Source organism: Equus caballus, chromosome 1 (assembly GCF_041296265.1).
Source record: "Equus caballus isolate H_3958 breed thoroughbred chromosome 1, TB-T2T, whole genome shotgun sequence".
Classification (NCBI taxonomy): domain Eukaryota; kingdom Metazoa; phylum Chordata; class Mammalia; order Perissodactyla; family Equidae; genus Equus; species Equus caballus.
In genome coordinates, this window is record NC_091684.1 from 35491040 (window position 1) to 35505852 (window position 14813).

General features: G+C 34.8%; 1 protein-coding gene across 4 annotated transcripts in view; it reads right to left on the minus strand.

Moving 5' to 3' along the window:
- Window positions 1-311: 311 nt before the first annotated feature.
- HELLS (helicase, lymphoid specific) overlaps window positions 312-14813 on the minus strand; it is a 43371-nt gene continuing 28869 nt past the window's right edge. For 2 of the 4 annotated variants that reach the window (XM_070261693.1, XM_001502276.6), the window contains exons 13-22: window positions 14559-14720; window positions 13323-13462; window positions 13096-13234; window positions 11651-11734; window positions 11451-11570; window positions 9186-9302; window positions 8724-8883; window positions 6818-6914; window positions 6421-6497; window positions 312-883 (exon numbers count right to left, since the gene is read on the minus strand). In XM_070261693.1, coding sequence (XP_070117794.1) covers window positions 789-883; window positions 6421-6497; window positions 6818-6914; window positions 8724-8883; window positions 9186-9302; window positions 11451-11570; window positions 11651-11734; window positions 13096-13234; window positions 13323-13462; window positions 14559-14720 — 1191 coding nt within the window. In that variant the 3' untranslated portion in view covers window positions 312-788. Of the gene's footprint in view, window positions 884-6420; window positions 6498-6817; window positions 6915-8723; window positions 8884-9185; window positions 9303-11450; window positions 11571-11650; window positions 11735-13095; window positions 13238-13322; window positions 13463-14558; window positions 14721-14813 lie in introns of all 4 variants that reach the window. The other 2 variants (XM_023642224.2, XM_023642226.2) reach the window with 1 other exon arrangement.

Here is a 14813-nt window from a genome sequence, read left to right on the forward strand (position 1 = left end):
CCTTCTCTCCAGTACTATTTACTCCTCCTATTATAAATTTTCAGGTCTCTTCTCTCTTCTTCTATTCTTGTCTTGCATGATATACTACCACTTGCAATTTCTGGTCATTTGTAAAGACCTTACAGTTTCTTCCAGAGCCTTCTCTGCATTAATTAACCCAATGTTCAGCTGAAATCTGTATGTGACATATGTGCGTAGTAGTAGTGAATGAAACCACATCAGCATAAGAATGTTGAATTGTAACGCCAGTCAAGACTTTTACTATTATTTCACCTGATTCATTATTTTTCTGAAGAAATAATTTGATGAGATCATCTTATAATGAAGATTTATTTGGTAAACCATTTTATAGAAACAGACCCTAAATTCAAACAATTTCTTATTTAAACAACGGAAAGCATTATCTCAATCTTTCCCCCATCAAAAGCCTACTCCATAACTGAAGTACCAAAAGCCCATGAACTGTACTGCTAAACGGTGGGGAAAAGACATTAAACTTCCACAGGAAGACTGTATAAATCTGGCAGTGGTGACGTACACATCAGCCTGTACCCAAGAGTACTACCGAGTCTGAAAAGTTAACCGAGAAATCTACACCTAATGTGAATACTTCTTTGTTCTGAATAAAGCTCAGAAAATTATCAACTATTAAGTATGCAATGGTACAGGTTACATTATGTAAACTGATATAATCAAAAAGTAAAGTGGATAATCTGGATTTCAACACCAATAAAAGTAAATCAGTGGATGTAAATAAGAATTTTTTAAAGACATTCTTTAGCTCCAATTTAAAACAAACATTCAGGACTGGAATCTTCAGAATTTTCTAGTATCTTGAAAATCCCCATCTTCTCTTTAATCGGTCCTGAGGCATTCATTTGATCTAAGAGAAAAATATTAAAACAAGTATTTATTTCTTAAAAAGTCTAAGAACCTAAAAAGGAATTCTAAAAGAGATGTCCAATATATTATGAGAAGTGAGTCAGTCATCCGTGCAAAATTTAAAAATTCAGAAATGTGGGTCATTTTATTCCTTTATCATTAACAGTTAATAGCAGCAAAAGCAAGAAAGCGCATTCCTCTTATTACAACTAGAACTGGCCTCCAGGGAGCACAGAAACTGAAACATCAGTTTGTGAATCAAAATCACTTCTGCTGAATTTAAGATATATATAGAACAATAAACAGAATACCAATTTGAATTAATTCTCAGAGAAGGTAAAAAACAAACAAACAAAAAAAACCAAGCCCAACCATGGTTAGTTCAAAAGTTGGGAAGCACACCATGAAAATTTATCTTTATACACACTCCCATTGCCAATATGTGATCTTTTACATTTTTGTCAAAATGATAGTTATGGAATAAAATCTCTACTGGTTTTAATTTGCATTACTCTGATTTCCAGGGAAGTTAAAGCATCTCTTTATGTTCGCTGGCCATTTCTTTCTCTCCTGGTAATCACTTGCTCAAATGTTCATTTTTCTTACTGATTTTTAGCTATTTGTATATGATAAATACTTCCTGTTACGTGTTGCAAATATTTTTTGTGGTTTGTTATCTCTGTTTATGGTATCATCTGTTTTTACAGAAGTCTTTAAATTAATGTAATAAAATGTTTTCACATTAGTCTTTAAATTAATGTAATAAAATCTGTATCAATCTATTCATTTAGTTTGTGAGTTTTGTACCTTAGGAATTCTTTTCCTACTCTAAAGCCATACTTATATTTTCATATCTGTTAAAAGTTTAGCTTTTAATATTTAGGTTTTGACTAGTTAGATTGTTAATTTATCTAGAATTTGTTTTTGAGGATGGTATGAGGTTTTCCCTGTTGATTACAAACTGTCCCAGCATCATATATTGCATAATAGGAATTTCTCCTCTCTGGTTTGAATTGCCCTTTCTGTCATTTATTGGTTTTCCACAGAAATATAGTTGACTTTCCAGATTAATCATACCACTAATCAATTTATTTTATCATATGCTAATTCAACAGTCTTGATTATTATGACTTTTTTTAATTAAATCTTAATTCTATCTATGGAACATTTTGCTGTTCTTCAGAATTGTCTTTGCTCTTCACCTTTCACCCTTCATATAAATTTTAAAAACAGCCTGTGACAGTTCTTTAAAGTCCTATTGAGATTTTGGGGCTGGCCCTGTGGCATAGTGGTTAAGTTCATGCACTCTGCTTGAGCAGCCGGGGATTCATGCGTTCGGATCTCGGACATGGACCTACACACTGCTCATCAAGCTGTGCTGTGGCGGCATCCCATACACAAAATGGAGGAAGATTGGAACAAATGTTAGCTAAGGGACAATCTTCCTCAAGCAAAACAAAAGAGGAAGATTAGAAACAGATGTTAACTCAGGGACAATCCATCTCACCAAAAAGTCATATTGACATTTTAATTAGAAGATCAATGTAAGGAATCTAAGTTAATTCGGGGAATACTGACGTTTTTTAATATTAAACATTCATATCCGTGAATGTAGTTTAATCTGTACATTTACTCAGTCCTTCTGTTACTGTCCAATGTTTCATAATTTTCTTCACAAAGGCCTTAAAGAAATTGTTATAATTAATCCTAGGTATGTTATAGTTTTGTAGCTGCTGTAAATAACTTATTTTTTAAATAATTATTGCTGATCCACATACTGTTAATTTATACCAACATTCTTGAATTCCATTCTAAAAACTTCTAGATTCCCTTGGACTTTCTATGGAGACAACTGCACCACCTGCAAATATAAGCAATTTCAATTCTCTCTCACTACACAATAGTCCCCTCTTTTTTGCTTTCTGTGGTTTCAGTTACCTGTGGTCAACCACAGCCCAAAAATATCAAATGGAAAATTCCAGAAATAAACAATTCACAAGTTTTAAATTGCACTCCATACTGAGTAGTGTGATAAAATCTCACTCCATCCACTCAGTCCACTCAATCCTGCCTAGGACGTGAATATCCCTCTGTCCAGCGTATTCACGCTGTATACACTACCCGCCCTTTAGTCACTTAGTAGCTGTCTCTGTTATCAGATCGACTGTTGCAGTATTGCGGTGCTTGTGTTCCAGTAACCCTTATTTTACTTAATAACAGCCCCAAAGTGCAAGAGTAGTGATGCTGGCAATCAGAATATGCCAAAGAGAAGCTGTAAAGTACTTCCCTTAAATGAAAAGGTAAAAGTTCTCAACAAGGAAATAAAAAAATTGTATGCTCAAGTTGCTAAGATCTGTGGTAACTTTTAACTACAGCGTATTGTTCTAATTGTTCTGTTTTGTTATTAGTTATTGTTGTTAATCTCTTACTGTGCCTAATTTATAAATTAAACTTTATCATAGGTATGTATGGATAGAAAAAAAACAGGATATGTAAGGTTCAGTATTATCCGTAGTTTCAGGCACCCACTAGGGGTCTTGGAATGTATCCTCCAAGGATAAGGGTGGGTTACTGTAATTATTATTCTTCTAATCTATTTTATCTTATAGCATTAATTAGGACTTTCTTGTACAGTGAACAATGTTGTATACTAAACAGTGTGAGCGAGAGCTGGTATCTTTGATTGTTCTTCATTTTAGCAGTAATTTACTAGATGGATACATTTTATCAAATTAAGAATATTCTTCTCTATGTCTAGTTTAAGAATTATGAGGGTGATTATGTTGTATCAAGTGGCTTTTCAGTATCTAGGAATCCTTTATTCATTATAATGTGAGTTAGTATCTTCAGGTATTGCACTATTCTTGTATACCTTCTATACTGCTGCATTTTATTTGATAATGTATTTAAGATTTGGCCACAAAGCTTTATCTTTCTCATATTTTTTCCTGAACTATTTAAAAATTAAAATTCATATAAACATGCAAAGAACCCAGAATAGCTGAAACCAATGTGATAAAGAACAAAATTGGAGGATTCACTTTTCACAATTTCAAAGCTCACTACAAAGCTACAATAATCAAGACAGTGTAGTACTGGCAGAGAACTGACAAACAGATCAATGGGACAGAATTGAGAACAAAGAAATAAACTCTTACATTTACAATCAAATGATTTTCAACAAAGGTGCCACAGTAATTCAATAGGGGAAGAATAATCTTTTAAACAAATGGTGCTGAGACAATTAGATGATAACACGAAAAATAAATATTTAGATCTTTCCCTCATACTGTACACAAAAATTAACTCAAATTTAAGAACTAAAACCACGAAACACTTCAAAGAAAAAAAAGATCATGACCTTAGGTTAGGCAAAGATAACCTACCAACATGATAGCAAAATCACGAGTGCTAAGAACAAACACAAGAAAAACTGGACTTCATCAAAATAAAAAATCTTTGCCCTTCAAAAGACACTAATTAAGAAAGTGCAAAGATAAGCCACAGATTGAGAAAAAATAGCTGCAAAACATATATCTGATAAAAAACCTGTATGTAGAATTTAGAAAGAATTCTTTTAGAGGCAGTCCCGTGGCCTAGTGATACGTTTGGGACGCTCAACTTCAACAGCCCAGGTTCAGTTTCCAGGTGCAGACCTACACCACTCATTGATAGCCATGCTGTGGCGGTGACCCACATACAAAACAGAGGAAGACAGGCACAGATATTAGCTCAGGGCGAATCTTCTGCAAGCAGAGGAAAAAAAAGAGGAAGAGGCCAGCCTGGTGGTGTAGCAGTTAAGTTCGTGCGTTCCGCTTCAGTGGCCCAGTGTTTGCCAGTTCAGGTCCCGAGCATGGACGTACGCACCACTTATCAAGGCATGCTGTGGTGGCATCCTACATATAAAAAAAGAGGAAGATGGGCACAGACGTTCGTTTAGGGTCCATCTTCCTCAGCAAAAAGAGGAAGATTGGCAGATGTTAGCTCAGGGCTAATCTTCCTCAAAAAAAGAGTAAGGTTGGCAACAGATGTTAGCCCAGGGTGAATATTCCTCAGCAAAAAACCAAAAGATAAAGCTTTCAATTCAAGGATAAGACAAAGACAATTTTATTATGTTTTTTTCTTTCCTTTTTTTTTTTTTTTTTTTTTTTGAGGAAGATTAGCCCTGAGCTAACTACTGCCAGTCCTCCTCTTTTTTGCTGAGGAAGCCCGGCCCTGAGCTAACATCCATGCCCATCTTCCTCTACTTTATATGTGGACGCCTACCACAGCATGGTGTGCCAAGCGGTGCCATGTCCACACCCGGGATCCGAATCCATGAACCCTGGGCCACCAAGAAGTGGAACATATGCACTTAACCGCTGCACCACTGGGCCAGCCCTACAAAGACAATTTTAAAAAGAGCTATTTGAAACTAAGTTGAAGACATTACAACACTATACACGGTGGTATACTGGTAAATGTTTAAGAAAACCCTTCTCCCTAGCCCAAAAAGGGCCCTGGTTTGTAGTTTTTCCCTAGTTCCATAGTATCAAATATTCCTATCATCACCAATATCAAGCTGCCAACATAACTCTGCTGAACACAGAGCTGGGAAAAGATGCACAGTAGTACATCATTTTATACTATTTCCACCATACAGATACAACACACATAAATAATCAAGAGCACACACACACACAAATTAGGAGATGAAGGGTTATATTTGTTATATTTGTTTTCAAGATAATTTATGGTCACCACTATAAGCATCAACTCCTCACTATAAAAATTGATAAATAAAAGAAGCAATTTATCCTGCCTCCCATTAGAGATTATATCTCAGAGTAACCAAAGAGTTGATATAGTAAAGTTAACAGACTAATTCCAGCTAATGAAGAAATGACAGAACAAGAAAACCATCATTTTGCAGTCCTTAAGGAAATAGTTTAAAACATCATCAATGGATGCTAAAACCATCAGCTTAAATAAAAGGCTGACAGGAAACAGCCTGAATCAGCTGATCACTCAGCTCACTAAAACTAAGAAACCCAGACATATGTGCCTCCTGGCATGATTTACAACATGAGAACAAAGCACTGGTATTCCTAAGATATGGAATCTAAATGTAATTGAGCCTGTAGAGCTATTTACCACTCCACAGAAAACAAGTAGATTGAGGAACAAATCAAAGGACAACACAAGAGGAGAAAAAAAAAAAAAATCAGCCGATTCCAGTCTAAGTCATTTTATAGGACAAATAACCCAGTTTCTCCAACAAATCAACGGTAAGGAAAAACAAAAGTGAGGAGGATGTTACAAAAGGAAAGAGACACATCCTAGATCCTGATTCAAACTATAAAAAAATTTAAGACAGCAGGGGAAACCTGGATATGGATTGGGTATTAAATGAATTAAGGTTTTAGTGCCAATTCTCCTAAATGTAATAGGAGAATGAATTATACATAGGGGTACACTATACTATTCTCTCTACTAAAGTGTATTTTTCAAAGTTTCCATAAAAACAAATAAGTAAATACAAGCATGAGAGATACTTACCAATGAGATCACTTCGATCTAACAACAACTCTAAATCTTTATCGCTAATGACCTTCTCTCTTGATCCTTTGACTTCCCTATAAGAAAAGAAAATATTGAAATCTCTATGATAAATCAAAACTATGAATTACTTTTTTTTTGCTGAGGAAGATTCACCCTGAGCTAATATCTGTTGCCAATCTTGCTGTTTTTTTTGGCTTGAGGAAGATTCACTCTGAGCTAACAACTATGCCAATCTTCCTAATTTTGCATGTGGGTCGCTGTCACAACATGGCCACCAAAAAATGATATAGGTCCACGCAGAGGAAGCGAACCTGGGATGCCTAAGGGGAGCACGCCAACTTAACCACTGAACCACAGGGCTGGCCCTGAATTACATTTTCTTAAAAAATCTTACCTTTCATAATCTCTAGATTTTAATAACTCCATTAACTCCTTAGGGTCTAAGAAGTTCTTAGATTGATTTAGCCCAGACTGACCACCTTTGAAATGATCTAGAAAAAATTTTCAAGAAATTAAAAACATTCAAAATTGCTTCTTAAACCAAAATACAATACATTACAAACCAATCAGAATAGCTTACATTAAAAAGGACATACAAAACCAAGTGTTGGTAAGGAAGAAAAACCATCTAAACTCTCATACTTTGCTGGTGGGATGTAGAAAGGTATGTCCACCTGGGGAAAAGTTTGGTAGTTTCCTTTAGGTATACACCCACTTTAAGAAGAAAAACAAATAAATCTATGTCCCCCAACACTTGCAAAAGAGCAACTTATTCATAAAAACCAAAATCTGGAAACAATTCAAACATCAATCAACAAAAGAATGGATAAACTATTTGGCAATTTAAAAAACAAAATCCCAAACTTCTAATATACACAACATAAATGGATCTCAAAATACTATGTTCAACAAACTAGTTAGACAAAAGAGAATACAAACATACATATGAATCCACATATGAAGTTAAAGGAAAAACTAATCTGTGTGACAGAAATCAGAATATCAGTTGCCTCCTAGTGAGGGGACGAGGGAACACGTGAAATGACTGGGAAGGATGCACGAAGAAACATTCTTGGATGATGGTAACGTTCATTATCTTGATCTGGATGATAGATATTTAAGTGTATATATTTGTCAGAATTCATCAAGCTGTACACTTAAGATCTGCGTATTTTATTGTATGTATGTTATACCTCAGTAAAACACTATCAGTATTTTAAAAATTCCTTTAAAATTGTTTTTTCAAATTGATCTCTCAAAATAGAACTTGGGAAAATAAAACTACAAATAAACTTTAACTAATTTATACTATCTTCAATAAACAAAATATAATTTATTTCCTCATTCAAATTCCTAAAGCTGCACAGGTGAAAATTTTATTTTGCACAAAATCTCATTAAGATTAAAATTCTTTTTTCTTCCAATGCAAACTCGAACTACAATCTGAATGCTCTATCAAGTCAAATTAAAGATGTCTAACACCTAATCCACATTTCCCTCAAAATCAGACACCTTGGAGAAAGTATTTCCAAGTAGAAAAACAGCATAAAATAAATTGATAGTGATTTTCAACATTATTAAGATGTTCCCATTTCTTTAGGCTTCCCAACTTACATATATGATTTTCAACTTTTCTTAAGGTAGCCATCAAGCCATTTGTCCAAATAGAATTTTTTAGTGAATGAATAAAAGTAGAACTTCTCCAAGGAATTTCAGTCAACAGAACATAAAATGCCAATGCCTCGCCCATTTCACTTTCCTTACTCCTCAGAATCTTTTCTGGACTAAAGATGACTGTGTTTTTAAAATACAAGACCAAAAATATGAAAAAGAGCATTCCAGAATCAAATATTTTTTGAAATAGTGGGTTCAATAAAATACATACATTTTTTTCATAGTACTATTTCAGTATACCCTTTAATAATCTAATGTTTAATATAACGAAGTTACAAACAGAGGCTTGGAAGTTTTCTTAAAGCTTTGTGGCAGGTAAATCTCTTATGAAGAATAAGCATTAACATCATGTCATCCCCATGACAGAGTTTAGGACGTGGCACTTTAAAAGTATCCTTGTTAATTCTCTCTGCTCCTTTGTTCCTCATCTAGACACTCACCAAAGTTTGTTTCTTTTATTTCTGTGGTCATCAACTTAGTTTAGGTCTCTACAGGTCCAAATTACCCACTCCCTATTTAAATCCTGCACTCATTAAACTGCACTAATTTCTTTCATAAAGAAAAAATACCAAATATTCACAATACACAATAGACAATCGAAACAAAAAAGTACTAGAAGGTGTTACTTTTGTGGATGATCAACTTTTCCAGTTTTCTTTTAGCAGCTGCTCTTTCCACAATTTTCTGATCAATAGTATTTGCTGTAACAAGACGATATACAACAACTGGCTTTGTCTGACCAATTCTATGACATCTATCCTGGGCCTGAAGATCAGACTGGGGGTTCTTAAAAGGAAAAACAACATTTAACAGTATAAGGTTAAAATTATTTAAACTCAAACTATGGGTAAAGTCAACATGCATGATCCAATCAGAAATTTAAATAGTGCCTTAACTCAATTAAGACTTCTAGAGTGGCTTCATTGATAAAAACACGTTCAAGTCTTTACACACAGGACACTTGATAAAGAAATGATTTCTATCTTAAATATCTTTTCAAAACATAAGTCAAATTGCAAAGTGTACAATGAAAGATTAAAAATTCAGAATAGAAATATAATCGGCACACTGCCATACTTTCAACTTACCCAATCACTATCATAAATGATAACTGTATCTGCTGCAGTCAAATTAATGCCCAGGCCACCAGCTCGTGTACTCACTAAGAAGATAAATACATCTGGATCTGTGTTGAAGTTGTGCATCTAAAACCAAAAAGGATGTAAACACAGGAATTAAGAAACTGTTCCTGCCTAGAATGTGGATGTGGTGCTGCATGTGGAGCAGTCATCTTATAACCAGGTGTCTGCCAGGAAAGGAAGGGGACTGGCAGTGGTGTGCCAAGGGATATAATAAGCCAGCATTCTTCAAACTGGGTATGAGTTCTTCAGCATCCACAGGACTGCGGGGGTAAACAAATACTGAAAACCCCAGGGGCCAGCCCCGTGGTCCAGTGGTTAAGTTCCTGCGCTTTGCTTCAGTGGCCCAGGGCTTTGCCAGTTCAGATCCTGGGCACGGACATGGCACTGCTCATCAGGCCATGCTGAGGTGGCATCCCATAGAGCACAACCAGAAGGACCTATAACTAGAATATACAACTATGTACTAGGGGGCTTTAGGGAGAAAAAGGAAAAATAAATAAATAAATAAATAAAATCTCCAAAGAAAAAAAAGAAAACTCCAGCAGCGCTAAAAGTTCAGACAGACCAATTTGCTGGAAAGAGATAAAATTGTCAAAGACATGCCTCACCTCCCATGGAACAAAATATCACAGGCACGTCTATTGCCCAGGCTGTAGCAATAAACCAGGGGCCTTGGGACACACTGTATCAATGTGACCTGCAGAGGGGCTTGAGATGAGTAGCTCAGGCCAGGCACACAGGTGATCCACGCCTACATGACCAACTCTGAATAAAAACCCTAGACACCAAAGCTCAGGTTTGCTTCCCTGGCTTACTTCACATATGTTGTTAGAAATCGGTGCTGGGAGAATTAAGCACTGTCTGTGGGACTCCACTGGAGGCTCACATCTAGTTTCTTCTGGATTTCACTCCATGTGACTTTTCTCTTCGCTGATTTAAAACTGTATGTTTTCACTGTAATAAACCGTAATGGAGGGAGGAACTAACTTTTTAAAGACTGAGGAGGGAAATTGTTTTTAACTACAACTATTAAAAGTGTATCCAAGGGAGGCCAAATCAATCATTCAGATCTATAAAACAATTATGTTATATAGAGTACCTGTTCATGTTAACTTCATTTATTTTCCAAGCACTTTTTTAATTAAAGAGATTTTAACTTTGTTAAAAAACAAAACCAAAAAAACCCTCACATATCACAAGGGAAGTTTAAGTGAGGATATCTAACATTAGAGAAAAGTCTATGGGGGCAGCCTGGTGGCATAGTGGTTAAGTTCGAATGCTCTGCTTCGGCAGCGTGGAGTTCACAGGTCCGGATCCCAGGCATGGGTCTATGCACCGCTTATCAAGCTATGCTTATCAAGGCAGGCATCCCACAGATAAAATAAGAGGAAGATGGGCACAGATGTTAGCTCAGGGTTAATCTTTCTCACCAAAAAAAAAGTCTACGCCATACTCCCTCAAAAAGTGGTCACACACACACAAATAAATCAAGTGGTTACCTAGGAGATTGGATAGACAGGAAAAGTAGGTTGACTGGGAGGTGGCATGAGGGAACTTTCTGAGCTGATGGTAAAGTTCTCTATCTTGATAAGAGTTTGGGTGACACACATGCATTCATCAAAACTCAAAAAATGTACACTTTATTCAATTCTGGATATGTAAAACTTTTACTCCCAAAGACTTAATATGCTGAAGAAATTAAAAGGGAAATATCTTCTATAATTGGTTTTGAAATGCATGGATACAGTAATTCACAGGTATGTGGTAAAACAGGAATAGCAAAATTTTAATGGTAGATCCTAGGTGGATTTACAGGTGGTTACTGCAAAATTCTTTCAACTGCCATATGCTTGAAATTTTCATAGTAAAATGTTGGGGTAGAGAGACCAGCCAAAAAGTCAGGAGAAAAAGTTTTCTGTTATCTCAATAACAGAAGATTATTATATAACTTATATATATTATATAACTTATACATATATAATAACTCATGGTTAAGTAGGATATTATTAAGTAAGGTTGTGTCAGAAGATATATAAAATTTGAGAAACAAGACTTATTAATACTAAATCAAAATGCTTATGTTTTAGATCCAGCTATAGGGTTTTTGCTCTTTCATATCTATTAATCTGTGAGTCGACTTTACATTACTTTAGAAATCAAGATAGGAGTTACAAAAAAAGAATTTGGTATGTATGACATAAGTAGTCTTACATTTTTTTCTCTCTCTGAGTAAGACATGGATCCATCAAGCCTGCTAAAGTTGAAATCTCTAAAGTGGCAGTAATCCATCAAAATGTCCAACATTCTTGTCATTTGTGAAAAAAGCAGCACCTGAAATTTAAATATATCTTAGTATTTGTACTGATCAGTAGAGAATAATTAAACACCAAAAATCAAATCAAAAGTACCACCTTGTGACCTCTAGTTTTCAGTTCTGGCAGCATTCGATCCAAAATTAAGAATTTCCCAGAATTTGTTACCAATTCTTCGTCAATCTTAAAAGTGGACAAAGACAGAAAAAACAGAAAAAAGTCATGATAACTACCAATAATTTGTTTTTGTCAAAATAAAACCTATATAAACAGTTCAATGAAAAATTTTTCAATGAAATTTAAGTCCCTGTAAAGTTAAAATTTTTTTAAATTGACCTTGTTATTTGATCTTTTTTATCAGAAGATAGTTCCCCAGGAAAGACATACTCTAGAATTTAAAACCAATGATTTCACAAAAACAAAATTCAGTTCAAGTCTAACTGATCTATTCTTCCCCATTCCTCTCCCAAAATCTTTGTATAAGACATCAATAAGTTCAAACTTACTGCATATATGTTGAGGTTTATTGTATGTAACTGAGTACATTTTCAACAAAATAGGTATGAAAATTACAACTAGAATTCTCAGTAGAAATTCTAAAGAAAACACAGGAGCTTTAAACAACCTAAGTATTGAAGATAAAGAAAATTTTCACCTTCTGATGAATATCCATCATCTCATTAGAGATTATCTTCTTCCTTACTCAAATGAAAAACTGTAAAGCAGTAGTTCTCAAATGGGGGTAATTTTGCCCTCCCCCTGCAAGGTGTATCTGGGAGTGTCTGGAGGCATTTTAGATTGTCACAACGCAGGGAGGGAGATATTGCTGACATCTAGTGATCAGAGACTGGGCATACAGCCAAGTGGCCTACAGTCCACAGGACAGCACCTCCTAAACAAAGAATTATGTGGCCCAAAATGTCAATATTGCCAGGCATGAATAAACTAGCATGCTGTAAACTAGTATGAAACAGCGTTATTGAGGGTTACTGAGAACTGATTTATTTTAATACTATGTATACTATTTTTCCATCAAATGTCCAAGAAAGTAATTTCATTCACTGAATCTGAAAGCCCATAACTCAGTATCAACTTTTTAGTTCTCAACTGAGGCTATCTGTTGAAACCAAGAGCTGCCAGACTGGTTTTGACAAGCAGAATACTAACTAAAAGGAATAGTGAAAAGGTGACAACAATTGCTAAACTAGAACAGCAAGTAAAACAGAGTGAAATCAATAGCATTACTAAAAATATATATATTTTCAGTATCGCTCTAACTTTAGGATGATTCTTACTATTCATATATAATATGTAAATAAAAATATTAGTTAGCTTACATATAGAAAGTGACCTTCATTCAAACACTCAAAGTTCTCAATTTTGTGAGAGAAGACGTCTTTGTCTCCACTTACTGGAAGGATTACAATATTCATGACAAACACCACAGTATTTAAGTATAATAATCAAAAATACAAAATAAGACTTTTCCCCCCACATAAAAAAGTAACAGAAATCAAAACAGTCCATTATTAAATGGCATTCACCTTAAACTCTTGTGTCACCGGGTCTATAGGGTACTCAATCAAATATGGATGATTACAGCATTTACGAAGTAGCATCATTATATTCTGCAGCTTCAGATTAACTTCAGATTCTATAGGGATATTCGCTTCCACAACAGCTCTACTGAAAGCATATAATCCATGAACACAAGAAATACAAAAAAATACCACAGTTTAAAGGATACTTAAATTCATTTCTAAACTCACACCTTTCTCGGTCTACCTCTGGCTGCATTTGACTGATCAATTTTTCCAATTCATTAGGGAAATCATCTATTTTGCTGTAATTTATTGACTTTCTAGTTCGCCGTTTTGGTCGTCCAGTGGGACTTAGCTCAACTGTTTCTTTCTAAAAAAGAACAAATTAAAGGAATATCTGTTTTAAAAGCTATATCCTTCAACTCTAAATATATACAAAAGGGGGGATAATATTTTTATGTACAAAATCTTTTAAGATATAAAGAAAAAAATTGTCTTTAATCATCAAGTTTCGTAATTTCTAAAGTCAAAAAATCAAGGATTCATAAACTATAGCCAAATGCAAATGACGTCATGTGAAATTTATTTGTTTTAACACTGATGACAATATGTGAGAATTAAATTGAATGCCTTCATATCTCATTGGAAAAATTAACGGATATAACTGTTTTGAACTTATATAAAAGGATTTAATGGCTTAAGGCTGATATAAAGCTCCAGAAATCTGCATTAGAGGGTATTTCTTTGGATTGGTATAATATTGCAACGAAATTCCTCACAATAAGCAACTACTGTAAGTTTCTAATAGCTAAAAAACCAAATCTCCCCTTTATTAAAATGAAAATGGGAGAACAGAATCTAATGGCTGTACAAACCAGAAATGCATAACCATAGTATTTTGAAAAGTAATACACAGGTCCATGGCATACAGAAAAAAATCTGGACAGTTAAACAAAATTTAAGGTTCTCCTAACTTTTAGTTATAAGATAATCTACATTCCACTCAATCTCCTGTAATATGGTGAGTGACTAAAGAAGGTATTTCTTTCAAATAGGACATTCTATTAAATTTTTTGGCTATCACTAACCTCCTGTGAAGGGATTATGTATTTTGGGAGGATTGGTCTAGTTGGCAAGCTGTTGGTATAGTATGTGCTTCCTGAAATATATTTCCAAGTCCATCCCCAGATAGCATGATTAGGGTTAATCTGGGCCAGTGATTAAACTTTTTAACAAGCACTCCAGATGACTATAAAGCAATTAATCCATGAGCCATCACTTGAATTTTAGTAGAACTACAGAATTACTAGGAGACAACTTTTGCTATTGGCCTTATGCCTTCTACTCCAGATAGAAATGCACCCTCAAAAAGTCCCGCAAACAAGTGATAAGCATTAGACTGAAATCAACCAGGAAATTTTCTATGCCAACTGTCATTTACAGTATATTTCAAATCCACACTCTACCTTACTGGATCCAAACATGTTCGCAATTGTACGGTTCACAATGGCTGTATAAAAGATCTCTTGTTTCTTTGAAAGCGGTGCATAAACGACTACTTCTCGTTTAGGAGGAACTTCAAGAGCAACATCAGATTTTAGTCTTCTCAGTAAGAAAGGTGTTAGAATCTAAAATTTAAACATGAAAAAACGTGAATATTAAACATTCATATGTTTTCAGGGAATACTCTCTCCATGTACCACTCAACCCCTTCTTTCTCT